This window comes from Arvicola amphibius, chromosome 10 (genome assembly GCF_903992535.2).
Source record: "Arvicola amphibius chromosome 10, mArvAmp1.2, whole genome shotgun sequence".
Taxonomy (NCBI): domain Eukaryota; kingdom Metazoa; phylum Chordata; class Mammalia; order Rodentia; family Cricetidae; genus Arvicola; species Arvicola amphibius.
In genome coordinates, this window is record NC_052056.1 from 76,835,757 (window position 1) to 76,863,591 (window position 27,835).

At 49.3% G+C, this 27,835-nt stretch overlaps 1 protein-coding gene across 3 annotated transcripts; it reads right to left on the reverse strand.

Annotated features, from left to right (window-relative positions):
- Positions 1-934: 934 nt before the first annotated feature.
- Smpd4 (sphingomyelin phosphodiesterase 4) lies at positions 935-27,478 on the reverse strand. 3 transcript variants are annotated; one of them, XM_038345853.1, is made up of 22 exons: positions 26,977-27,478; positions 26,104-26,137; positions 25,028-25,172; positions 22,999-23,079; positions 21,570-21,656; positions 19,780-19,922; positions 19,623-19,698; positions 19,051-19,159; positions 18,919-18,971; positions 18,645-18,796; positions 16,082-16,211; positions 12,572-12,643; positions 9,294-9,380; positions 5,925-6,070; positions 5,230-5,320; positions 4,710-4,810; positions 4,000-4,163; positions 3,330-3,526; positions 2,809-3,042; positions 2,566-2,697; positions 2,293-2,421; positions 935-2,124 (listed from the first exon to the last, which is right to left on the reverse strand). In XM_038345853.1, exons 4-22 carry the CDS (start codon positions 23,035-23,037, stop codon positions 1,795-1,797), a joined length of 2,472 nt encoding a protein of 823 aa, XP_038201781.1. In that variant the 5' UTR covers positions 23,038-23,079; positions 25,028-25,172; positions 26,104-26,137; positions 26,977-27,478; the 3' UTR covers positions 935-1,794. The 3 variants fall into 3 exon arrangements, with proteins under 3 accessions (XP_038201781.1, XP_038201783.1, XP_038201782.1); XM_038345855.2 differs by lacking the exon at positions 9,294-9,380 and having other exon boundaries at positions 26,977-27,477; XM_038345854.1 differs by lacking the exon at positions 26,977-27,478 and having other exon boundaries at positions 26,104-26,214.
- Positions 27,479-27,835: the final 357 nt, after the last annotated feature.

Below are 27,835 nucleotides of genomic sequence, written 5' to 3' on the forward strand. Positions count from 1 at the left end.
CTTTCCCCACTCCAGGGGACATGGAGGGGTAGTCAGCGTGGATATGACCAATACATTGTGTGTATACACACACACACACACACACACACACACACACACACTTAACTGTCAGAGTAAAAAGAAAAAATTAAAAAGACTCATCTCATAAATATTGATAGTCGTGCTGGGGACAGTGGTGTTATACACCTTTAATCCCAGCTCTTGGGAGGCAGAGGCAGGTAGACCTCTGAGTTCTGAAGTCAGCCTGGCCTACAGAGTGAGTTCTGGGACAACCAAGGCTACATAGAGAAACTGTCTCAAACCCCCTTTTCCTACCCCACCGCTCCCAAAAAGAAAAATACTGAAAGACAGGGTTATTGATAAGGGTTAGTCATTCAGAAGCTTTGACCAGGGGAATTGGGGACACTGGACAGTCAAATGGCAACCGCCCCTCCTCCCCATAAGGAGGCTGTACTCCTGGGAAGATGCTGGCCTAGAGCTGGCTAGCATAGATCCTGCACTCACGACTCTTCTGGGGGCCAGAGAGATGGCTCAGCAATTGGATAAGGACACTGCAGGAGACTGGGGGTTTGTTCCCCAGCACACATCGACACCTCTCTGGCCTCCTTCTGCAATGCATGTGATGCACACACACACACACAAAAGCAACACTTACTCCCATAAAATTAACATGCTTTAAAACATTAAAAAGCTTCTGGAAGCCAGAGGTGATGCTTGTTCTGGAGGACAGGAGCTCTGGAAGGTTGCAGTTCTCAAGGCGCCCAGAGCTAAAGTGAATCTAACACACACTAGGGAAGCAACAGGACTCCCAGGCGGAGAGGACTGTGTGTGACGACATAGAGATGCCACTGTGTCCAGTAGCTTGCTCCATGGTTCCTGAGTGCCCAGGGACCCCAGGCAGGTGAATGTGCTAAAGATTCAGCCCAGACAGTGAAAGTGTCCGAAGAATGGTTTATTCGGATCCTTGGTCAGTTATGTTTTGGGTCGACTTTTGGTCATGGGTCCCTTGATGTATTCTGAAATTACATTGAAATACAAAGCCCAGTGTTAAAACTTGAAAAAAAAGTTTGTTTTCTTTTGTTTTTAAAAACAGCTGTACACACCCAGAACAAAGGATCGCTTTAAAAACACCATGGAGACACTGCTGCTGCTTGTGTGGCCTGCGGGATGGCGATGAGGCTGTGGGTGTCGGGGCTTTGACTGTCAAGGTGTCCTTCCACAGAAGTCCTTGGTTTTACAAGTGAAACCAACACTGTTGCATTGTGTCACAGAAGCTGGAAGGACCCAACTCCATCCCCAAGTGGCTGAGGACCAGTGGCCATCTTCGACACTTGCCTGCCATGTGGCACTGTGGGGCCTGGAACCCATTCTGCCTACCTCACAGAGAGGCCTGGGCAGGACCAGCTCCCACAGAGCCCAGGCTTAGAGCCTGCTGCAGGCACACTAGCTCTGCACAGCAAACAGTAAAATGGTTACCAAGGCCTTGATTACTAGCTTAGTCACTTGTGAGACCTTAGGCTGAAGGTGAGGACCCATGGCCAGCACTGATTGTCCTACAGAATGGCCTCTGAGCCTTCTGACGTCATCCCTTACATTCCTAGCCGGAACACTCTCCCTTCCTACTTTAGGTTCCTCTGAGTAACTCCATCTTTGCAGGAACACCACTCCCAAGAGCTCTGAAGATGACCTACCCCTCTATTCCTGGCTTTGAAGCAACCTTCCAGGGTCTCTCAGGCCCAGGAACGGGTCATGTATCAACTCCCACAAGTCTGCTCAGGAGAAATGGCCAGCAGGTCAGAGCTGGTGCAGCTTCCCCCGCTCGGTGAGCAGTGTCATAGCTATGGCATAGAGGAGGTAGCCTAGGACCAGGAGCAAGGAGCAGGACAGGGGTCCAATACAGAACAGAGAGGCCACAAAAAAAGCCATCAGGAGTAAGAGCAGCGTCCGATAACTGCCCAGGAAACGCAGGCTGAGCCTGGGGCCCCGGGCAGGACTGGCCACCTGCCTCCGCCCCACAGGACTCAGCAGATGTCTGTTGCTCAGGGCTGGCTCAGTGAGGTGATAACGACAGAAGCTGCCAAGGAAGTCATTCCGGGAGCACAGAGCTGCCATCTGGCCTGCAAACTGAATAACAAGCATGGTCTCAGCAGCATTGGGGACAGCAGAGCACCCTCTATTCCAGGCTTCCTCACTCTCTACCCAGACATGGATCAAGCAGGGCTGTGAAGGGGAAGATGCTGCCTGGGGCAGGAGCGCTCTCTGAAAGGCCAGTTGCCCCAGCTGCTCACTTACTCTGCGGTTGATGGCAGAGGACAGTCGGAAGAGTGCTCGGACCAGACTGGTGATTTCGTAGCTCCGAATGGGCTGCAGCTCTAAGTCCCCCTGGTACTCAATCTCAAACCTTCGCAGACCATTGATGATCTAGAAACCCAGGCAGTGAGAAAAGTTCCAAAAATACATCCTTGCAAACAACACGGGCAAGAGGATAGGGGAAGCCAAGGACAGATCATGTGACCATTATGCACCCCGTGTGAAAGAAGTGGTAGCAGTCTGTTGGCGACCTACCTGGTAGCGGCCCAGGGGTGTAAGGATGAGTCCTTCTTCCCCCACAATGCAATCTGGTAGCTGCTGCTTCCCATTCTCGTCCTGTGCGTTCCCCAAGGCAAGCGTGAGTTGGGCCAGCTGGGCTTCACTGAGCTAGCAGAGAGAAGGCCTCTGCTTTCAGGGGGAATTTCAAAGGGAAGGAAGGGGAGAGCTCTTCACCCCGACTAGAGTGAGCCCTCACAGAGGGAGCTGTGTAGCACATACTCGGAATATCTGGCGCAGGTACTCCAGGGCCTTCTCCAGGTACTCGTCTGTCTTGCGGACACTATCCTGACCCATCTCATCCAGATCATTGCCCGGGTAGCAGCTATTTGGGTCTGTAGTGCCAAAACCCAGCCACGACAGGAGGGAACGGCTAGCTGGGCTTTCCACACACTGATCAGAGATGGACTTGGCAGTCTGCTTGGCCTGAGTGATGAGCTGAGCAAGGCGCAAAACCTGCGAGGGAGGCACAGGCATGGCAAACGGCTCAAGGGGGGTCACTGCATTAACAGCTCTAGGAAGAGTGCCCACCCAGAGGGGAAAATGGCATTTATGGTGTAGACGCTCTTGATTATGAGAAAATACTACTTGTTACTGGAGAGGGGAGGGAAGGGAAGGACTTGGAGCATCTACTCTGTACCCAGCCTTCCTCCTTTCTTTCCTGAACTGAAAGCCCTTCCCCGCTTCAGCTAGTCTTCAGTATTTCAGGGACCTCACATTAGCGTGGCCCTTTGGTAACTCACCAAGGTCCGGACTTCAGGCCCAAACATTGGGGTGTATTTGCAGTCCTGGCCCTCCAGACTGTAGACATGGCTCTTCACCTTGAATGAGGCATCTGTCACAGCTGGGGGCCATGGTGACAGGAAGCTGCTGGTGATGGTGAAATGACGATGCTGGCGGTGGGGAATGATGAGCTCTGGCTCTAGGAACAGCTGCTCTCCTGGAAAGCAAGAGGAGCCTGGCACCTGCATCCCAGGAGCCCCTAGCAGAGCTCCAGACCCTTTTCTCAGGCTCCTGAAGAGCTGTGGCAATGCTGAGCAGGGGTTGTACTTGGGTTGTCAAAGGGTCCGAAGCTGGGGAGCCCCGGCAGCACCGACAGTGGACAAGCGCTAGGCCAGCGACCGCAGCCGCTGCCTGTCACCATCCACTCGTCAACAGGGACCAACAGCAGTTTCGAGAGAGCTGCAGTTTAGAGCTTTGCTGCCCATCTCTCTGAGCTCAATACAGCCAATACCTGGCTGCCAGCACTGGGAATGGGACATTCAATCAAGCCCAGAGTGTTTACTAACTTTTTGATGTGCCCCAAAAGTCCCCAAGCCATAGTGAAAGTCCTTGAGTCATGCAGCATCCTTTTGTTCCTCTCAGTAGCTGAGGTCCTAGCTCAGTGGGGCTGGCCCAGGGCTGAAGACTCACCTCTCTGGATCATCTCAGTCAGGTTGGGCTGGGCAAAGACCTTAGCCACTCGGAATACCATGAGTGCGTTCTTGGGGCTGACCAGGTCTGTGCGGAGTGCACGATTCAGGAAGCTCACAAACAGTTTGGTGTACACCAGCAGGTTTTCCTGGATGAACGGTGCCCTGGAGACAAACAGCAGGATGGGGACCAGGCAGAGTAAGACTATGGTGTAGACCTCTTATTGGAGGCAGGAGCCATACTGGTCCTTACTTCCTACAGCTCACCCTTCCTGACACCCCCAGCTGCTGCCACCATACAAAGGAGTCACAGGCATTAGGCAAGAAGAGGGGTGTAACACCTCAGTCCTCTGGTGTGACTAAGCACCAAACATATGACCCTTTGCAAGGGGGCCATGGGCATTACAACAAGGTCTCCTGGAACAGGATGTGAAGAGCAAGACTGGGACCCAGGAGAGGAAAGGCCATAGTGACCCCAGTACCCCCAAGGAGTATAAGATAAAGGGGACATGGCAGTTGCTCCGTGCTGGTAAGGGTGAAATGGGGGACTTTGGGACAGCCATGGAGCCAGGCTAGGCCAAAGCAAGGAGATGGGGATCCAGTGTCATGCTCTGTCCCCATTCTGTGAGACTGAAGCACGGTCCACCAGGCAGCTTCTGCTCGAGAGGGCAGTGCTATCTGTCACTGGGTCCATGGGCTGGGGGTGCTCACCATTTCTCTGACACAGACCGTGGCTGGGCATCACTGCTCTGAGCCTGCTTCTCGGGGGCATACCTCCATGGCTGCAGGTAGCTCAGCCACATCTCCAGGACCTAAGGAGGGACACACGTACCCTGAAGGCCTGGGGCTGTAGGCTCGAGCACTTGACTTTCAGACACATCCTTTGATGGTCTCGACCTGGCTCTGAAGACAGCCCACGAAAAGATCTATGGCCTAGTTGTAGGGCTAATGCCCTGCTGGGCTCTGCACTTTTCTCCAACTGCAACATAGACGCCAGTAAGTGATTAGCTCCTCCTACAGTCTCCCAAGAACACACTGCAGAAACTCAAGTACCTCGTGCAAGTCCCTTTGAGGGTTGTGGGAACGGAGTATGGCTCTTCCGTACTCAAAAGCCAACAGAACGGCAAGCCTTTATCTCTAAGGCCCCCGTTCTGTCAACCCAACCCAAAGGCTGCCAACTTCATGGCCCAGGAGGCGACAGTGAGGACGAGGGCAGGGGATAAGTGCTTACGGCTCTGAAGGATGCATCCAGAGGCCAGTGGCCGAAACAGTGCTGTAAGAAGACATATAACTTCTGCTGGACAAACCGTGGCACTGCAGCCCTGTGGAGACGGGAGGGTCATGAGCTGTCCTTGCTCAGGGGCGTGTGGCTGCTCACAGGCGCCAGCCATGGCCTGTGAGCCAGTCTGTTCTGCCTGTAGGGAACATTGAGCATTCCCCTGAGGTACAATCTGTTTCTATCCTGTTCTCCAGAAGAAACCAGAGGTCAAGAACACAGTATATAAGTTGCCTTTGAAGTAAGACAAGCATCAGCCTGTCTCCTGACTGAGGTAAGACAGAACAGCAAAGCTGTGATCTCTAGCCAGTCAGCTCTTCCCACTACACAGGGAGCAGCTAGAGCAGTGGTTCTCAACCTGTGGGTCGTGACCCCTTTAGGGTCGCCTATCAGATATTTATGATTCATAACTAGCAAAATTACAGTTATGAAGTAGCAACAAATAATTTTATAGTTGGGGGCCAGCACAGCAAATGGGACTGTATTAAAGGGTCACAGCATTAAGGAAGGGTGAGAACCTCGTCCTGAGGGAAGGCTTTAATAAGAGTAGCAGCCGCCAGCCCTCTGGCCTCAAACAAGCCAGCAGGGGTCTGTCGCAGTAGACAGAAGGGGAACAGAGGCCTAGGAGCCCTACCACACCCTACACCCACCGTTTGAACTCCTCCAGGGGGCTGGTGGCATGGGAGTGTGTCGACGGGGAAGCCTGGTCTGGCTTCAGGCTGTTGGCAAAGGCGTGGAGGTGCTTCAGCAGCAGGCGCACCACCAGCACATGCTCCTCCGTGGGCGTGAAGGACTCCTAGGGAGGGGTGCGGTGTCAGGCTGGGGAGAGCTACAGCACCTACTGCAGCCCCACAGGAGACAAGCATCAGGCCAGGCAGGACTTCTCATGCTGCTGGAGCGGAATTGACAGCAGCCCAGAGCACTGGGGCACATGGCCTTGTGCCTGCCCTGGGCAGGCTGCTGAAGCACTCAGCAAAGAGTGCCTTACACCCCACCTTGGCAATATCTGGCCATGCACCCTCAGACAACTGCAGCCTGTGCTAGGCCTCAGGACCCTGCCTTCTGCTGAGCCAGACGGTGAACACAGGGTGGGCCTCTAGCCCACCTAGGCTCTGGATCCAAGGTTGTCTGGCTGCCTCCTAATGTGCAAAAAGCTCACCTTGCTCAAGTGAGAGTATGTCTTTTCTTCCCAGTTCCTTCTCCAGCCACAAGCCCAGGCCCTCCCAGCTGTCTGTCCTAGGCACAGTCAGAGGAAACCCAAGCCTGGAGGAAGCCAAGGAGTTACTTCCCCCACTGCCAGTCAGCTAAAGACCCCAGGACTAGAGAATTCTCAGGCTCGTGAAGTGAACTTTAGACACAATGCAAACACAATCTTTGAACTAAAAGGAGCCTTTTATTGGCTCTCTGCCTCTCTGGTTATTGAGCATCTGAGTTGAGTATAGGTGGTGCTTTTTGGGCAAGGAATAGAGATGCCATCTGGAGGCAGGAGTGAGTCCAGTCAGGCGCTCCCCTACCTGCATCCTTTGGGTCCTGATGAGTTGTGGGGCTAAGGCTGGCAAAGGGCCTGACCCTCTGGGACACAGGAGACCATACTCAGGCCTCTGTGTCATTAAAATGCCTTCACTATGGCCGGGCATGGTGATAAATGGCTACAATCCCAGCATTTGGAAGCAGAGACAGGGGGACTGTTGTAAGTTCTAAGCTATCATAGCCTACACGGCAGGCAAGCCAAAGCTACATAATAAAAGTGTTTCAAAAAGAAAGAAAGGGAAGAAAAAGGTCCCACTCCCAGGTCACACCACACTAGCTATAAGGAAGGCTGTTCTCTGCTTATCTAGAACTTCAAAGTCTTCCCAAAGGACTTCCTGCTTCCGGGGAAGAATAGACGAGACAGCCTACTCTACACACTCTAAAAATAGGAAATCTAACTTAATTCCCACTATTAAATTAAAAGAGGTATTAAAAGAGGGGCCTGGTGACCCTGAAGATCACCAATCTGATCAGGGCTCTGAGCTCAGGAGGGGTCAATCCTATCATATGACCAGTGGGTTAGTGGGTCATCTCCAGAGCGAATGCCATAAAGGCAGTCTGGCCTCTTGGGGGCGGAACCCAGGCCTTGAGAAGATCCTGCAAGATCTGAGCCACTGAGCCCTGGGCTTTTTGAGACAGTCACACCAAGTGGCTCAGATTGGCCTCAGAGTGGCCACCTCCCTGCCTCCTCCTCACAGGCGCTGACCAAGTTTGGTCGACAACACTTCTTGTCCCCTGCCATGACATCGGCCAGCACTAAAGTCATCATCAGAGGTATCCCTTTTCCACTCTGGGCCAGCATTAAGTAAAACCAAAACCAAAACCGTTTGGTCTTTATAACTGACTAGCTGTGACATTGTTAATAATAGAGAAGGGCTGGGCAGTGCTGGCTCACACCTTCAACCCCAGCATTTGAAAGGCAAAGGTAGACAGAGCTCAGTGAGTTGGAGGCCAGCCTGTTTCCACAAAGCAAGTTCCAGGACAGCCACGACTGTTACAGAAAAACCCTGTCTCAAAAAACCAAAAAGAGAAAAAAGAGAAGAAAAAAAAAGTTTAACACAAATTAAATGTAACTGGACAACTGGCATAACCATACCAACTCACCAGAGTTCTAGTCCATTTTCTATTTTTTGTTTGTTTTTCATTTTTTGAGACAGGATTTCTCTGTGTAACAGTCCTGGCTGTCCTGAACTCACTTTCTAGACCAGGCTGGCCTCGAACATACAATAGTCACAAGGACTAATCAACACTAACAACCATCAGGCCAGACTATAGCTCCCATTCATCCCCTCCACATACAGCTCCTCTCCTGGCAGCTGGCCTGACACCCTGAGCGGTGACATCAACTCGGTCCCTCAGCTTAGAAAGCAAACAGCAGCATCATGGGAGCCGCACCCCATCTCCCCCAGCAGCAAGCACCGCACCATCTTACCCGGCTTTTCATGAGGTTGTAGGTGACCAGCCCTGGGCACCCATCCCAGCCATCTCCTCCCCTCTCTCCTGTGGGGTGGGGAGGGCTCACATGCTAGAGGGGCATTACAGGTGTCCTCAGTGCCATCTGTACTTTCTATGACAGGAGGATGTGCTCCCACAGCCCATAGCATTTCCCACTATGCCCAGCCTCGGGCTCATCTTCACAGTTCCTGCTATGGGGTCTTCCCTGGAAGCTGCTTCACTGCCCAGTCCGCCCATGGGAGCTCCTCACTAGCTGTGCTTCTGAGCAGCAGCCTACTGTGAGAAGCCAGCGACACTCAGTGGGCAAGCCTGGTTTTTTCATCTTTGTTCAATTCAGTGCCAGCTGTTATAATGTTCCTTCCCAGGGTAAATCAGACACAGCCCTGTTTGGGAGCACATCTCCGCATTCCCATGGTTTCTCACAAATCAGCCACCTCCTCCCCCCAAATACCTGAGGTCTGGACTTCACTCTACTGACCTCAAGTCCATTTATACATTGGTCATTTCTCCCTACGTAGGCACCAATCTCTGCAAGGTCACCACTTGCTCTCATTTGCCTCGGAATGAGTCTGTAAGTGGCTGGGGCTCAACAGAAGGACCCCCATGTTTTCCTACTCTCTTGCGATACAATTATATCCTTCAGCTACATGCCTCTGAACAGGCCAGGAGCCACATCACACGTAAGTCCTCTGTGTAGTGAGGAAGTAAGACCACTGCAAGGCTCCCCCACAAATCCTGAGAGATTGAGACAGCCCTGCAGGCTAGGGGCTTAGGAGGAAGATTCCATAATCTTCCAGGCTGTGTGCCTCACACAGCCACATGGCCATACACCAAAACCAGGCTAGCCTGCAAACCTGAGGGCAAGTTAAGCTGAAGGCTGGATTGGGCCTGCCCCTAAATTCATGGGTGTCATTTGCTCAGGACTCCCTCTTAAGGACCACACCAGACTTCTGGGAGACCCTTTACTGTACACTGGACCAACACACACTCTTGCGCCCACCTTGGGGCAGGGGAAGGGAAGGAAAGGCCAGTACTTGATAGGCGTGGAGGGCCTGGAGGCTGGGTTGGGCAGGGCTGTGGAGGGCGCTGGAGACATTGAGTCGGTAGTGTAGAACTTCCAACTGAGAGACAACAGAGAAAGGCCAAGAAGAGGCAGATCAGAGGACATACAGGGTGGGGGAGGGAAAGGGAAAGATAGGGTGGGGAAGAAAAGAGGGCAGAGAGAAAACACGAGGAGCCCAAGAGAAAGAACAAAGGAGAAAAAAAACAAAAAACAAGAACAAAAGTTCATCAGTGGCAATACCCAAAACTGCCCGGCAGCCCTGGACTCCCACAGGCAATCCCCAGCTCAGACAGATGAACCCTCAAGATCCCTACACATGGCGCGCCCTCACAAGGTCCCTACGCGTGGTCAGCCTTCATAGGGTTCCTACACAGCTGCTCAGCCCTCATAAGATCACCAGGAAGTCTTGGGCTGCTGGGGCTGAAGGCCTCAGAAGCTCTGAGGTATGCCCAATTGTTTTTTTCGAAGTATAACACTGTCCCACTAACCCTAAAATGACGACATATATATGACAATGTGTACCAACGTGTACACATAACAGCCCACCAAAGCTCACTGTCACTAGGACATGCTATTGCTACCACGTCGAGGCTCAGAGAAGAAACCTCTGAGCCAATCACAGAAGGACTTCGGGGTGGAGGTGTACAACTGGTGTCAGATCCACATGGAACTGACCAATTTATAAAGCCTCTGTCCTGAACATGCACATGAAGTATTAAGTAATCTTCAGGTATTTTGTTTTGAGACCAGGTCTCATACTGCAGCCTATGTGGGCGTGGAACTTGCAATTCTTCTGCCTTGGCCTCTGGAGTGCCAGATTACAGGCACATGTAGGGAAAACCTTAAAGCAGTTCAGGTCAGTTATGTGCAAGACCTAGGAATACTGAGGAGCAGGCTCTGAGGCATCCTCTGGATAGTGAGTGAGGAAGTACTGAGGGACTTCCACAGGTCGACTTGACGAGTTTACCCAATTCATTGAGAATAGCATATATGTGTGAGGCCCTAGGTTCAACCCCCAGTACCAGAAAAGGGGGAGAGTGAATCTATTAACCAAATCAGCAGATGAGTATATAACAGAACCAATTCTCACACATCTAAAACCATAAACATTCTTCCATGAGGTGGTTCTCTCCAATCTGAGTAGATGGGCCCGGGCCCAGCCCACCAGGCTGTTCTCTCTCCCTACACTGGAAACTGCTAAAGGTGGGGGTGCTTACTAGTTCCAACTGGGGAGACAGACTTTTCTACTTCTTGTCTCTCAGCACACAGAGCTTCCAAGGAAAGGAACCCCCAAGAATCCAACAGTCTCATCCCCCTAGAAGCTGGGGCAGCCTAGGACGGTAGAGGTAACAGCCAAGCCAGCAAGCCACCTGGCCCCTCCCAACACCCTCAACCCCACCTCCCTGCAGCACCACTGCCTGCTAAAGCACTTCCAACGCCAGCACACTCATGCCCCACAAAGGCCATGCCCCACCAGGAGAGGAAAGAATGGACTTGCCATGGAGCCTCCAGGAAAGGGAGCAAAGGCACTTCCTCACAGGCTTCCTTTGTGCCAGACCCCAGGCTCAACTGCAGTGCTCCGAGAGGAATCAGGCTCCCCTTCGTGCAGGAACACAGGGCAGGTCCCCTGCAGACCACAGCCAGCACTGACCCCAGTCACAGGCAGTGAGCATGTACTCTGGACAAGTCTGACCTGAGTGGAATCTCAGGTACCAAATTTTTTGCAATTGGCAGTGGAGGCTTGTTGGGGACTGGAAAGGATTTCTGGAAGGTATAGTACAGGCCCAGTAACAGGATGGAGCTATAGAGGAGAGCAACTTCTGCAGCTGCCTTCCCTGGTGTCCAGCCACTGGAAACCTCTGGCTGGGTTCTACATTCTGTCTCAGTAGAAGACAGAAAAGGACAATCATCCAGGGAACACCAACCTTCCCAGCAAGCCTCATCCACCCAAGGTCTGGCCAAGAGGAAGCAGCTGTGGGGAAAGAGGGAAGTCCTCTTCCACACAGAGACAACCCACTGACCCTTCCCTCTGACCACAGAAGATAAACTTGTCAGAGGGAACAACCCAGAAGGGCCTTTCTGGTTGGCTCTTGAGAGCAGGTGTGGCTTCTACTCACTGGAAAGACAGCAGGAGCGACAGGAATCACTGCAGCAAAGCAAGCCTGCCTCAGCAAGGCCAAGCCAGGTGGACAAGACTGAGTCGGCTGGGGGCCTGGGAACCTGGAGAAGCCCAGTACCAGCCTTCCGTGTGCCAGCCTAGAGCATGAGCAAGTCTGGCTGGAATATGGAAGGGTGTCGTGGGCTCTCAGTGGTGCCCAAGGTCTAGGAGGAATCTTCAGCCTTTCCCTGTCCCCCTTTCCCAAGGTGATGCTATGAATGGACATTTGGGGGGGGGGAGCTCTGCACTTTGCAAGTCGTGGGAGAGAGTCTCCATCTTCAACACAGCAGAATGCTGGAGTCAGAAGTGGCTACAGCGATGCTGTGATAGCAGTATCCAGGGCTCACTACTGAGTCAGTTACAGGACACACTTCTCAATGGGAATACTATCATTTCAAGGGAAGTGCTCAAGAGTTCACCTGGCCATGACAAGATCAGTCTACAGGGTAAGGAGATCAAGCAGCAGTGTGTGTTGACGCCGCCTGTGACTCTGTGACTCTCAAGACCCATCGGGCCACTCTCTAACTGAAGAGAACTGTTTTACTCTGACCAGCCCACTAGAGTACCTGCCCAAGGGGCACCACCATCAGGAGGTTCCAGGAACACTGCTACCTCCACATCTCTGCAAATGAGTGTGCTACCCAGGGAGGAAGGCAAGGGAAAGGCCAAGGAAGAGGAGAGGAGGAAGAGCAGGCAAGGCCACATACAGGAGGGTCCCAGAGCCCACACATCACAAATGGCTGCTTGCTGATGCTCCGCAAATCAGAGCAGTAAGCGGACCCAAGCGGTGTACAGCATGCAGAGCTACTCAGGGCCACCTGAGAGTATCAGGGCACTGCTGATGGCAGCAGAGCAACTGGGCCAGAAGCATCAGACCTGAGCCTGTCCCAGGGGTGGGAAGGGACTGTAGAGCAGCACAGCGAGGACCTCAGGCTCAAAGGTCATCGCTATGTACAGTAACCAAGTGAAGGGTGAGCAATGGGCTTCTGCTTCCCTCCATCAAAGCTGGCACAGGTGACTCATGCTGACAAGATACATCAGGCTAGCAAGGGCATGAGACAGAAGATGGATTAATAACCACAGATACATACCTTGGCATGAGGGGACTGCATTTTCTGGTACATTTCCAGGGAATAATGATGAAGCCACATTTCAACAAAAACCTGCAAAAGGACATTAACTGATCACACTATCAACAGGGAATTATACCATTTAATGGTGAGGAAGTCTTTCCAACAAATGGTGCTGGAAACAGGCAGCCCACATGCCAAAGAAGCAAGCTGTGAGGCACCTGATCCCCCACACAAGAATTAATGCAAAATGGAATGCTGACCTATGTACAAGAGCCCAAACCACAAGACTCAGAGGAAAACACAGGGAGAAGCTTTGGCTATAACTTCTTTGAAGTGACACCAAAAAAAAAAAAAAAAAAAAAAAAAAAAAAAAAAAAAGACAGGAACATCATCAAAAAAAAAAAAAAAGACCCTTTTACAGAGTGAAAGCAAGTGACAAAATAGGAGAACATACTCACGACCTCCCAACCTTTATCTGACAAGGAATTTCTATGTAGAATATATGAATTTAAAAACTTAACCCTCTATCAAAAGGACAATGCTCCAAATAGAATAGACAAAAGCCAATAAAACCTTAAAAGATAGTCAACCTATTGCTAATTATTAGGTAAATCAAAATGACACCACTTCATACCCACCGAGTTACAGCAGCCACTCAGTTCCCAGCACACACGGTGGTTTACAACACCTGTAACTACTGTTCTAGAGGAACTGCCGCCCTGTTCTAACCGGAACATGGTGTACACACACACGAAGGCAAAATATTCATACACATTAAAAAGAAAAAAAATGGAACCCATGTACTCTACTTGGAGGGAAGGGAGCAGTGGCTATAAAACAGAAAACAGGCACACAGGTGGTGGCACATGCCTTTAATCCCTGCACTCAGGAGGCAGAGGCAGGAGGATCTCTGTGAGTTCAAGACCAGCCTGGTCTACAAAGCAAGTTCCAGGACAGCCAGAGCTACACAGTGAAACCCTGTCTTGAAAAACAAAACAAAACAAACAAAAAACAAAAAACAGGAAGCAGAACTACCATGTAGTCTCACGATGCTATTTCTAGATACATTATATTCCAAGACCTAAAAGCAAGGGCTGGAGAGATGGCTCTGTGGTTATGAGCACTTGCTGCTCTTCCAGAAGACCCATGTTCAGTTCAGTTCCCGGCACCCACATAGCATTTCAGATCTAAAACTCTCTTCTGACCTCTGTTCTTAAATGATCCATACCCATACATATACACATAAATAAAAGTAAAGCTAAATAAATCTAAAAGTAAATAACTGAACATCAACATTCACAGCAGGCTAATATTCCCAATAGCTAGCTAAAAAGGAGACAAAACCCAAGTGTCTACAGACAGATAAATGGATAGAGTCATCTAACAGAGTACTACTTGACGATTAAAAATTAGAGATTTTGTTTATTTGCTTTAGAGACAAGGTCTTATAAGCTGGCCTTGAACTTAAGATCCTTCTGTCTCAGCTACCCAAGTCAGGGATTACCAGGATGAGACACTACGTCCAGTAAAGGGTAGGAAATTCTGATCATGCTACGAGAATAAACCCTGAGAACATTACGCTAAATAAAGCAAATCAGTCACAAAAATATTCCACATAATCTAGATAAATCCTCTAGAAATGAGGTGCCTAGAGTAGTCAGATAGTAGAGACAGAAGCAAAACAGTATTTCCTTGCGCTAGGAGGAAAGGGAGATGGAGAACAGCAATGAAGGGTTAGTTCCTTTTTCAAGACAAAATGAAAATGTGGTTTTACCCCATCCCTCAAAGGATGCATCAGGGAGCATTGTGGAATATGGGCTAAAGTTATATTATAATAATATAATCTAAAGAATTATAAGAGCCAGAGCTCTGTCAGGAAGAGCTGGAGTCAAGTGTCGTCTGGACACAAGACCACTGTACTCAAAAGCTCACCGCTGCTGGGGTCGCCCACACAAAGTTAGAACGGAAGAAGAAACTCACATGTTCCTGCCCTGAGGAGCTATCAACAACTGATGACATCTAGGAGTGTGTGTGTGTGTGTGGGCGGGGGGTTCTTTGATGGTGTAGCTCCCTGTAGGTCGACTGAACTCCAGGGGAAGCCCTATACTCATGAGTACATGGGCAGCACAGACTGGACTCAGTGAGTTAAAAAAGCAAGAAAGGAAGGGAGGAGAAGGAAGAAAAAGCAAGCATGGGAAGTTGGGAAAAGTAAGGGAATGGGGGGTTGGATCTGGGAGGAGTAGTGGGGATTAGTGTGATCCAAATATGCTATATGCATATATGGACTTCTCAAAAAATTAGTCAAAATTAGAGATTTATGTAGTTTGGAAGGGCTCAGCAGTTAAGAGTACTTGCTGTTCTTGCAATAGTTCAGTTCCCAGCACACACACAGTGCTTACAACCACCTGTAACTCCTTTCTAGAGCATCTGATGCCCTCTCCTGGTCTGCATGCACACGGTGCACATAAACTCCACAGGCGCATGCTACATGCACAAACGCATGCACATGCATACATACATACATAAATGCATATACACATACATTTTTAAAAAGTGTATCACATGCACAACAATCAAATGTACTTAATACTACTTAAAAATGGTTAAGATGTACTTAAGAGGCTGAGGTACATGGACATAAAGTTCTAAGCCAGTCTGGATTACATATAAAGTGTCTCAAAAAACTAAATGGAAAAAAGATGTTAAAATTCATGTTATATATACTTCCCTACAATTAATTTTTTTATAAAAAAAAAAAAAAAAGAATTGTTGTTCTGGTTCAGGAAACAGAATCCACCTCTTCTGTAAGCTTTGTCTTTGTCATCTGTCCTCATGGGAGAGGACACAGAGCCCACATCCCATGAGCCATCTGCACCAACACAAACTCCTCTGGGAACACTGATGACAATGACCTTCGGGGCTACTCTGAAAATAAGCAGGAGATTTCTAAAAGCACAGCACCCATATTCTAGTGGTACCCAGTGCTGCTCTGTTTACCACATGAGCCCCAGAATCCAGCCCTGGAACAAGCTGATTTTCTCCAGACACTGGGACATGGAAGAGGGCAGGGCCACTCACCGAGCCTCTGAGGGACTCTGTCCTTCCACTTGCATCTCCTGCTCAATGGCTGGGAGCTCACTGCTGACCAAGGTGGAGGTGGTGAGGGCCCTCGTCATATAACATTGTACAGGAATGTCTGCAGCAGGACCTAATACTCAGCATACGTTGCTCACAGGAAACCAACACTACAGTACAGACAGTGTCACACAGAACATGGAACATATACATAGATGGATCCATGGGAAGCTAGACGGCAGGTGAATGAGCGTGTCCTCGTGAGGAAGACAGCACTGTCTATGGTATTTAGCTTACACGTGCACATCAGTTTCTCCTCACTGCTTTCAAACTGCCATTTAGACTCAGCCTCCAGCTGACTGGGTGTCTTTGGGATTCTGCCCCACATGCTGGAAGGTATTAGCTAGTCGTTTGTTCTGAAGAGAAGCAGGGGCTGGCTGCCTTTGTTTTTACCTGGAGCAGAGTTTCTGACCGCCAGATCTCATGGGACGCAGGGTCTGCATTCACAGATGTCTGATGAGAGATGTGTCGCTTCAAGAGGCTAGTGTGGAGACCATAGGAGGCAAAGGGCATGGCTGGGGTCCTAACAGGAGATACAGAGACAATAGTAAGTTAGAGACCCCTGCTGACACCAAAATCAATGACACCAATAGTCACCTACAACATACTGAATCACAGTGCCACAAGGCCCATAGTGAGACACTTAACACCTTTACTATAAACTGTCTACTTGGCAAATGGATGCTAAAAAAAGGGATGACATCAGAAATTCACAACTTATGATATGCTTTATTAATAACTGTGTAGCTGAGAATAGGAGATGCTAAAATAAATGAGAATTTGATATTCTTATCCACAAAGTCCTTGATCCAGGTACAGAGTATAGATTTGAATTTACAGTAGAAAAACCTGGTTAACAACCTTAAGTACAATGACTAAGAACCTATCACCACTAATGGAGCACAGCGACAGCAAAGATCTGATAGGACACTGGGAAGAACTTGGTATTCCTACTGTGGTATTTCTGCTCGCTCAGCCCAAGTTGGGTCCAGGCATGCGCAGATACCCAAGGAAGAGAATACCTACACCCAGTCTGCCAAACACACCTAGGAACCTCTGCCACAGCCAGGAAACACAGGAAGAGTGAGGGGCAAAGGGCTACCAAGATGACCTCTGTCCCAGTTAGTATTTTGTCAACTTGACACAAGCTATAGTCATCTGTGAAGAGGAAACTTTTTTTTAAATATTTATTTATTTATTATGTATACAATATTCTGTCTGTGTGTATGTCTGCAAGCCAGAAGAGGGCACCAGATCTCATTACAGATGGTTATGAGCCACCATGTGGTTGCTGGGAATTGAACTCAGGAGCAGGCAATGCTCTTAACCACTGAGCCATCTCTCCAGCCCCCTGGGAAGAGGAAACTTAATTGAAAAAGTGGCACCAAACTGTCTGGAGCAAGTCTGTCACATATCTTCTTGTTTAATAGCTGATACAGGAGGCCCAGCCCAAAGAGGGTGGGGCAGTGCCACCCCTGCACAAGTGGTCCTGAAGTGCTCTAGAAAGCAGGCTGAGCAAGGAGCAAGTTAGTACAAAGTGTTCTTCGATGGCTTCCGCTTTAGTTCCTGCCTGACTTCCCTCAGTGATGGAGATGAAACAGACCCTTTCCTCCCTGCATTGCCCTGTTCATGGTCTGTATCACAGCAATAGAAACCCAAGACACTAACTGCACAATGAGCCGCTGGCAAGTACCAGCCTCTAGCCAGCAGATGTAGCTGGGGTAGCTGGGAGTGAACACTAAATAGGCCCTTAAGATTTGATGTGGAAATTTGGTAATAAACTAGCACCCAAGGTGAGCAGGTGCACTGTGCTCAATCAAGAAGAATGTGATGGCCTCTAGGAAATACAATGGAATACCAAATGCTCCAGGAAAGCAGGGCACATTCGTAACCCAATATTCAGGAGGTGGAAACAAGAGGATCATGAATTTGAAGGCAGTCTAGGCTACAAAGTGTGAGTGGGTGGACAAAACAAAACAAACAACCATATATTCTTTACAAACAGAGCCATAACTGTATCAGCCACAATTGGAAAATCTGGGTTAAAAAGCTTGTGAAAGTTCTTTCTGGCAATTTTTCTTTAAGTGTGATATTACTTCAAAATGAAAAGTTAAAGCAAGCAACAAACTAGGCCCAGGTAATCATTTAGTCCCCGAATTCCACCTTGGAGAGGGTACAAATTTACCCGACCTCCACGCTCTCCTCCCCAGCTACAGAACCACCAGGATCAGGGTCAGATCACTAGCCATCACCACCTCCGCAGCCTCACCTCCCAGGTCTACCTTTGAGGGCATCTGCCCACGTAGTGAGTCTGAGCTGAAGGTATGCCTGGCATGCACATACCAGCAGAGGGCTGGCCCAGAGCCTGCATCAATGCCTGCCTACAGACTCCTAGAGCAGCCAGTGGGTCAGTGAGGGGAGGGAGCAGAGAAGCTCAGACAGCTCCTGCTGGGGCAGAAAGGTTTCTAAGGAGAAGGACCAAGAGGCTCAGGGCTAAGGGCCCATTAAAACCTTAGAAAAAGCAGCTGGAGAGGTCCCAACCCACTCTCAAACACCAGCCATAGCACACTTGCAACTGCGCAGTACAGCAGCAGGCTTAGCATGTGGTCTGGCACAAAAGCTTCTCAGCGCAGGCTCTCCCACTGACTTATACAATCATCTCTTCTGAAGACAAGACAACCTTTTGCCCTCCACTCTACTCATTGCTTTCGTAGGACTCAGATCCCATCTGCAGTGAGGGCCACTCTATGGCAAGGCCTTGTCAATGAGGTCAGAGACAAGTCTTACCCCCTCCTTTCTTTGTCAGGACAAGGGAAGTTGAGAATGGGACCCCAGAAAGATTGGGGAGCCTTGGGCAGAGATACCAATAGTTAACAGGGGCAATGTTTGAGCAATGCCATTAATGAGGCCCCATTCCCAGTAAAAGGACCAGATCTTAATAGTAAGGCAGCCTTACCTGGGAGCTGGTGAGGGGCTGGACCCCCCTGGGCTGGAGGAGAGTGGTGGAGGCACACTGCCTTCAGTGGGCAGGAACCACGACAGGTACCTGTCCACCAGGATGAAATAGGCACAGTCTGAAGTACGAACATGGAGGGACATAGGCATTGGCTAGAAAATCAAAATTGTGATTAGTGCTGTGAGCACTGGCCATTACAAGGACATCCATGGCCCAGCCCTGTCCTTCACTGTGCCATCTGCACAAGCCACATGCAGAGGTATCCCTTCTGTACCTTTTGAGAGATGAGGCTCAGAGCAAAGAAGAACATATAGTATTCAAATGGATCTGACGACAGTGTCAAGGGACAAATGTAGAGGTAATGGGCCACCTTCAACCTCCCACACCTTGGACCACCAAAGGATACTGAGGGCCAGGTTCAAGCCAATGCCTCCAGTGGGGGGAAACTGGACCTTGTTGTGGTAGAGAGGACTGTCGGGGAGGACATTCTCCTGGATGGATGCCTTCACAGGGCCCTGCAAAGAGAGGCAGGTTGGTGGGCAGTCACCAGCACAGTGCCCTCAGCTGTTACAGCCCTTGGGGAGCTGCTGAGGCACAGAGTCCCTGCTTTACGGGTACGGGGTCTGACCTCTGGGCAGGGCTGGCTTTAGAATTTTTTCTCTTGTCCTCATAAAGCTTCACACGCACCAGGATAAGAACTGGGTGTCTTTTGAGTCCTACCTCCTTAGAATCACACTGAGGGTCTGGAGACTCAGAAGAACAGAGCAATGCAGTCACATGGGCCTGTCTGCTGCTCAGGCCATAGCACGATGCAGTCTCCACCAGCAATGTGTGATGAGTTTTTAAAAACGCCACCACCGGAACTTCTAAGCTATGATAACTCTCAGGCCCTGAGAGGCACTCCTTGCCCTCTCACAGCAGGGCCACCCGTCTGAGCACTCCGCTCCCCAGTGCTGCTCACCACCACAGCTTACTCACAGGAAGGCAGGAGACAGGAAAGTCAAAGTTATAGTCTTCAGCTTGAAGCTTATAAACCAACTTCATCATGGGGCCACTGAATATAAAATTTAAAAAGGAAAGGGGCCTGTTAACATGAGGAAGTACTCAGCCCTTCTCAAACAGGAAACCTACCTACCTTGGGTCTAGAAATTCCATTGCTATGCTGTACTCCACAGGGTTCACACGCCCCTGGAGGCATCGGAGATTCCAACCAACAAGGACACCATCCAGGCTGCCAAAGATGCTCTCCACCAGCCACGGGAAGATGGCATGCAATTCCTGAAACAGTGCACAGTGAGGCAGCTGGATGCTCACTGAGAACCCTGCCAATCCCTGTCTTTGTTCCAGTTTGCACCATCACTGCATGCCTGAGGTCACTCTCGTGCAGACCCACAGACACTTTGCACCATCACTGCATGCCTGAGGTCACTCTCATGCAGACCCACAGACGCTTTGCACCATCGCTGCATGCCTGAGGTCACTCTCGTGCAGACCCACAGACGCTTTGCACCATCACTGCATGCCTGAGGTCACTCTCGTGCAGACCCACAGACGCTCTGCTGCAGCAGGGAGGGGCAGCTGAGAATTCTTCCACTGGAGTCACGTGACACCCCAACCTTCGATTTGGGTCGACTGAGTCAGCCTTTGGCTGAAATATTCTTTACGATTTATTTTTATTATTCTAAAAATTATGTGTATATGTGCATGGGTGTGCGTGTAAGAGTGCAGGTGTCTGTGGAGTCCAGAAGCAGGTGTCAGATATCCCGGAGGCAGAGTTACAGATGGTTACAGCTGCCTGCATGGTTGCTGGAGACTGAACCTGGGCTTCTCTGAAAGAGCAGCAAGTGCTCTTAAGCACTGAGCCATCTTTCTGGCCTCTCTCACCCACTCCACCAATGTTTTTGTTTTGTTTTGAGACAGTCTCACTATGTAGTAGGATGGCCTTCAACTCACAGAAATCCTCCTGCCTTCGCCTCCCAAACGCTAAGACTACTTTTAGTGTCCACCACCATGCTCAGTCAAGCACAGCAAATTCTAGGAGCTAGAGGTGTGGTACAGGAAGAGAGCGCTTGCTTCCATGTGTGCGGCCCGACACCCAGTCCCTAGTACCACAGAACACTAGCAACAACAACAAACTCTAACGGGGACAGAGAACGCTTAGTCAGTAAAAGGTGTATTGCACAAGCCTAAAGACCTGAGTTTGATCCCCAGCACTCACACAAAAATAGAAGCGTAGTGGCATATGCTAATAATCCCAGTGCTGAGGAGCCAGACAGGAGAATCCTTGGGGCTTGCTGGCCACCCACCCACTGAGCCTAAACAGCAAGGCCCAGGTCCCAAACAAGATGGACAGCGGCTGAGGAACAATACCTAAGGTTGCACACATACCCATAAGAACCTGCACATATACACAAATGCGATACCTCCACATACATAAACACCATTCCCTAAAACCCTTCTGATCTTAACAGACATCTACTAAAAAGGGAAGAAATACTTTTTAAAGAAACAAAAATCAAATCACTGAAACATAACAACAGTATTAATTTGTTACCCAGGCCAACTTCTTGGGCTCAACAATGTCAAGCGTGTATTAAATACACATTCTCAAAGTATTTATATCAGAAGTTCTCAATCTTAGTACCATGGACATTTGGAACTAGACACTTTGTTGTTTTTGAGACAGGGTCTCATGCAACCAAGGCTGGCATTGAACTTGCTGTGTAGCCTGGCCTTGAACTCCTGATCCTCTTGCCTTCCAAGTGACAGGGCTACAGTGTGCATTACTATGCCAGGCTTTAGGCTGGATACTGTTGTTGCAGGGAGCTGTCCTGTGTACTGTAGGATGTTTCTACCATTTCTGGCTTCTACCCACTACAGACACATTAAGGAGATACCCAAAGGGACCTGCAGGCAAAGCTGTACCTTGGCTGGAAAATCTTCAATGACTTTCACCAAGTCTTGGCAACGCTGTGCAAAGGGCTTATTCACAGAATCGGCTTTCAGGCTTGCCTAGAAGACAATGTGAGAGAATCGTAAACAGACTTGCTACAGTTTGTGTCTAATGAAAAGAGAAACACAAGCATTGGTTCCAGCACCTGACGTATAAAGGGCTGCATGTATCAAAGAACCACAGCAAGCTTCTAGAAGAAAGACGCTATAATTCTACCGCCTTTAGACCAAAAATTCTCAGGTGCTCCCTCAGGCAGCCTGTTACTTCAGAGAGCATTATCAAAAGGAAACTGACTCCCACTGGCCCACAAGTAGGGGGTCAGCATTAGGATCAGTCCCACAGTCAGGACAGGACTCCTATTATACGGGTGATACACAGGAGATGCAAACTTTCCACCTCCTCAACCACCCATGACTGCATCTGTGACCATCAGTCAGAATGGCCAATAAATGCAGAGAACAGAACACTTCTATCTTTCTCTCTTCTACTCCTCTCTTTCTCTCCACCCCCTGCTCTCTTTCTCTCTCTCCTTTTGGTTTTTTTAAGGCAAGGTTTCTCGTGGAGCCCTGGCTGTCTTGGAACTCACGCTATAGGCCGGGCTGTCCTTGAATTCACAAAAATCTGCCTGCCTCTGCCGCCTGAGTGCTAGGATTAAAGGCGTGCACCACCACCCAGCCACCTGTTTTCTCTTAACCAGCGGATAGCAACTTACTGGAGTCACCACCTTAAAAAAAGAAGGCAATGATGTAATTATATTATAAACTAAAAAAATTTAAGTAATTTGGAACTACAGATGATGGCCTCTGCCAATTCAATATTCATTAAGACAACAAATAAGCCAGCAAAACACTCAGGACAGAAGCCAAGGAGATCTACTGAGGTCACGGGATATGGGAAAAAAACACTGACTCCATGGGGAGTTCAGAGACTGAATGCATGTAATATCCTGAACTAAGTGAAGGCACAGTAAGTATTCTAATACTGATTTTGGTATTGTTTCCTATTTAAAAAAAAATCTAGTATAGAGATTTTCAAATCAGCTGAGTACGGTGGGACAAGCCCACAATAATCCCAGCACTCGGTGAACTAAGGCAGGATGGACCAGACTTCAAGAGGCCTGCACAGCCAGGTATGGTGGTGCACACCTTTAATCCCAGAACTCATGAGGCAGAGGCAGTCGATCTCTGTGAGCTCAAAGTCAATCTGGGCTACACAGCCATTTCCATAACAATCAGAGTTACATAAAAAGACCCGTCTCAAAAAATAAACAGGGCAGCAGGGCTCTATAGCAAGGTTCTTTGTCCCCTAAAAATGAGTCCTTCAAATCAGAAGAAAGAAGTCCTAAGTCCCTCTGCTATAGAATCACCCCCAGCCACTCTCCTAAAGGTAGCTGACACTTACCAGGAGAAAGCTGGGCTGTTGCAGGTGAGGGAACGCCATAGCAGGCTGTGGGAAGTCAGCAACGGCCGTGGTAGAGAACCACTGTGGAAAAGCAAAGACAAAACCTCTGCATCTTCTACACAACAGATTAGACAATTTCACAGTGCCCAGGAGAGCAGGTGCCGAGCTTGTCACAAATCACACCACATATTCCTTTGATTTCTAAAATGCAACGCTCATACAGACCACAGCATCAGACGTGGCCACTGCTTGGTTAGGCTTATACAGCACTTGCTGTATAAGACTGGCTTTAAGAGCCTTCCATTTGTTTCCTTATCTAATTACAGTGACAGGCAGAACATCCCCCAAGATTGTTTTTGCTTGGCTATTCAAACACCCCTCTAATCACTGTTGTAAAGAGAGTTTAAAAAAACTAACTGAAGTACAATGTCAGTGGACACAAAGCAGAGTTCAGCTAGAAGTCAAGATCTCGAAGGAACTGGATTGAGAGTCACTTGAGAAAGCTTGGAAGCAGATTCCTCCCCCAAACCTGCAGATCTGAACAGATCTCGGTTTGGACCCTCTAATGTCCTAAGCAGATACCACACTTAGGTTGGCTCGGCCTTGTGACTTTGTAACTAAGAGAAAGCAAATGCAAAAGGTGCTAAGTTTGGAAGGTCAGAAAGTCCATCTTCACATAACCTCATGAGGCGGACACAAATAAGGAAGCACGTAGAACACAGCAAAAACTTTCTTGACACCCAACCAGTAAGCAGCAGAGCCAAGACTCAGGTAAACTCCTTACAAATCTCTTATTTGAAAGAGAAGGGCAAAGCATATAACGTGGTCTTTGAAACAAATGAAGAGCAAGTTCTAGGAAGGAAGCCTTTGAAATGGCCGCCAAAAATTAGGAATAGCTCTGCAGCTTCCTATCTCTCTGTCTACCGCGGTCAGAAACACTAAGTAATCATAGTCAAAAAGAACAGAGAAGAAGCCTGCATTTCACTGATGGACTAGTGAGGTCTTTCCCCACAGCTCTGCCCACTATAGGAGTAAAGATGCCACGTTGGCAACTGGCCGTCTGTGAGGAGAAGTTGAGCAGCAGGAGCTAAAGGAAGCTGCGATTTTGAGGAGACCACCAATCTATGCCATTTGGCAAGACAATCACTTCCCGGGTTTTTCCAATTCTTAAACTATCGGTTTTAGTATTAAGGAAAACTTAAAATGTCTCAGTCCTGACCAAAATTATAAACTACTCCAAAATGATCAGGGCAGCACAAAACTGTGGAGTATTTGATAAGGACAGACTTCAGGAGGAGACAAGTAACTCTCCTCACAGAGAGCAGGCAGCTGAAAGGGAGGGCCAGAGATGTCAAACGTGGGTCTTTCCACTGCTTTTTCAACGACTCTTACCCACTTGATTTTAGACCCTGTCAGCCACGCTCCGTGCCACTGCGCAGGCAGTGCCAAAGGCGTTCGCTTCACTTGACCCCTCAATACCCACTTTCTTCAGGCGCTGCTTTCAACTCTGTCTTTGAGGTTTGTTTCTAACGATTGAGAATCAACGCTCTCAGGCCACAATTATCGCGCCACAGCCATTTGGCTACTCTATGAGAAGCTGCGGCTTGCCCCCATTTGTTGATCGCGAAGTTTCGAGACTACCCTATTACAGAGGAGGAAACCGAGGCTCGGAAAAGTCAGAAGGTAGAGAACCTGGACCCACACCGAGTTCTACGACCAACACCACTACCTAAGCCCAACGTTCAGTTTTCACTCCAAGTCCTCCCTCCCTCAACTCCCGCATCAGGCGTCCATCAAGCCCCTACCGGGACTGGCTGTGAGGACCACGCAGGAAGGCGGCAGAAAGGCATGGCCCTGGAGGAGGCGTGAGGGTGCAGCTGGGCCCTCCGCTCCCCGCCGGCCCCGATTAGGAGGAGCTGCCGGGAGCCCCGAAGTCCCACGGCTCGGAGAGAAACCGAGCCGGCCTCGGCGGGGACTCGAGGAAACCGCACGGTGTGGAGCTGCCTCACGCGCGGCTTCCCCCACTCACCTGAGGTGCTGATGGCACAAATCTCGAGCTTCTCAAAAGATGGAAGCCGCCATTCGGCCACTCGGCGCCGAAATGTCGTCATCAAGCTGCGCCGGGAACCACGCCCCCTTACTTTGGCGGGAATCAAAGAGGCTCAGCCTAAGGTCTGAAACACAGAGGAAAGCAAAGGAATACATTTCAAGAGAAATAGATATAGGCAAGAATTTTCTACACATCACTGGCACAGAAACAGCCAGGAGAATTAAAAATGTGACTACATGAAATTAAAAAGTTTATACAAAAGATACAGAGTAAAGAGAACAGTCAGCCTAAGGAACGGGAGAAAATCTTTCCCAGATGTACTTAAGGGCGACGGATGGCGTTAATATCTACAATACAAAAAGAACTACGACAATTAAGCACCCAAACTACCTCAGAGAGTTTTCTCCAAAGAAACAGGGCCAGATAAATGTCATCCAAGGCACCCCAAGGCCCACATAGGCATGTGTAGTAAAGGAAGAGAAAGTAGGTGTGAGCTATGAAACTAGAAAGATAATGTCAAGGGAAGAGGATGGAGGAACAAGAGGACACACGTGACATGAAAGAGAAGTGGAAAGGTGGGGGGGGGGGATGAGAAGAGTAGGAAGACGAATCAACAACAAAAGCCAGTTACAAAATCCTCACACTTTATAAGCTAATTAAAAAATTTAAAAAGCCTTTAAAAATTAAAAAACTTAAAAAGCCATTGTTAGAGCCCTTAAGGAGTGCTTCAAGTAGGAAACCTACACAAAATAGATAATTACATGTAATCGTGAATTCCTGTCATCCAGCAGGCATTTACCAAGATCCAGTATTTGCCAGGCACGGTTCTGGGTGCTGCTTTCCACCGTACCATCCCCATGCCTAAGACACTGCCCCGTGTACACCAGGCACTCAGTACAAGTCAAACAATCAACTATGAAAAGATTCCTCCTGACCCTACCCCTCCGCCCCCCCCACCCCCCGCCCTCCATGCTGGGGCCTATGGAACAGCCTGGGCCACCAGAAACCAGAGGGATGGAGGGATGGGCAAGAGAGGCGGTGCATGAGTGTTTTACCTGCCTGTCTGTCTGTGCACCACATTGACACCACCTGGTGACAAAGAAGGGCAGAAGAGAGCATCAGATCTCCTGAGACTGGAGTTACAGACAGTTGTAAACTGCCATGTGGTTGCTGGGAATTGAACTCACGTCCTCTGGAAGAACAGCCAGTGCTCTTAACTGCTGAGCCATCTCTCCAGTTTCATCCAGCGCCCCCCCCCCCAACTATGAGTGTTTTGTCTGCATGTATATCAGTGTACCGTGTGCATGCCTGGCGCTGGCAGAGGCCAGAAGACTGGAGTTACAGACAACTGTGAGTTGATATGTTCATTTTTTATTGTTGAGCCATCTCTCCAGTTTTCTTCTTTCCTTCCTTCCTTCCTTCCTTCCTTCCTTCCTTCCTTCCTTCCTTTCTTTTTTTGACACATGACCTAGAACTCAGAAGTTCTTGGCCTCTGCCTTCTGAGTACTTGGACTGAAGGCATGCACCACCATGCCCAACTAAGCCTTCCATTTCTAAGCTTTTCTAGCATGCCCCTTCAATGAAGAAGCTTTCCAAATAGCAGATTTGGTGATGGTGTGGGGTGGGAAAACCTTTGACTTTTTTAACTAAAAAAAAAATTTTAAAGACACATTTATGGGGGCTGGAGAGATGGCTCAGAGGTTAAGAGCATTGCCTGCTCTTCCAAAGGTCCTGAGTTCAATTCCCAGCAACCACATGGTAGCTCACAACCATCTGTAATGAGGTCTGGTGCCCTCTTCTGGCCTGCAGGCATACACACAGACAGAATATTGTATACATAATAAATAAATAAATAAATAAATAAATAAATAAATAAATAAATATTTAAAAGACACATTTATGTAGTGTATGTGTGTGTATGTGTGTACCTTTGGGCCATGCAGTAGGTATATGAGGAAGTCAAAGTTAACAGACAATTTCTGGGAGTTGGTTCTCTCCTGCCACCATGTGGGGTCTAGGAATCAAAACATGTATATCAATGCTGTCCTTGCTGCCTATGCTGATAGAGGGGACTGGAGCCTGGACATTCTATTCATTCATGTGCAAAGGTAGGCAGCACAAGAGATATAGGTTCCTATAGAAACTGTAATTGCAAACAATGCAATGGCAGCCATGCCGAGGGGTTGAGGGAACCAGAGGCGACAGCTCCACTTGCACCTCCGTACTCAGTGTTCCTCCTCTTCAATCTCTGCACCCATGGCTCCCATGCTCACTTCCCCACAATCCTCCAGAGTTGCCAGGGCCACCTGTGCCTCGGACATGCCTCTCTCATCATGCCTTCTCCCCCATACCAGTGCCTTCCTGGTGTGGTGAACCCCCCTGGCCAGCAGGGAAGAACAACCACCGAGTTGAGGATTCTTCTCAAATCATGCTTTATTGGAGCCTCTTGGTTAAGGGGAGAGCTGAAAGCGAGGGGCCCCGAGCACTAAACGGCAGCCACTTATATAGGGAGAGTGGACACGGGTCGTGCCTGCGGGAGGTTCTGTCTAGAGCCTTGCCTAATATGGAGTTGTTTACTCAGCGCTGCAGGGGCTCAGTGCCATCTTGTGATGGTGGCCGGCAAATCGGCTCCCTGCAGTTCCCCCTTTTAGTTTTTATAGCAAAGTAGGCAACAAGGGGTCTTATTCCCGTTCTGGCTCCCACCTCATGATGTGGGGGCCGATCAAGGGAGGCCCAGGCTCGTGGTACTCCTTCTCCTGTGCAATGGGACAAACCCCTAGGAGGTGC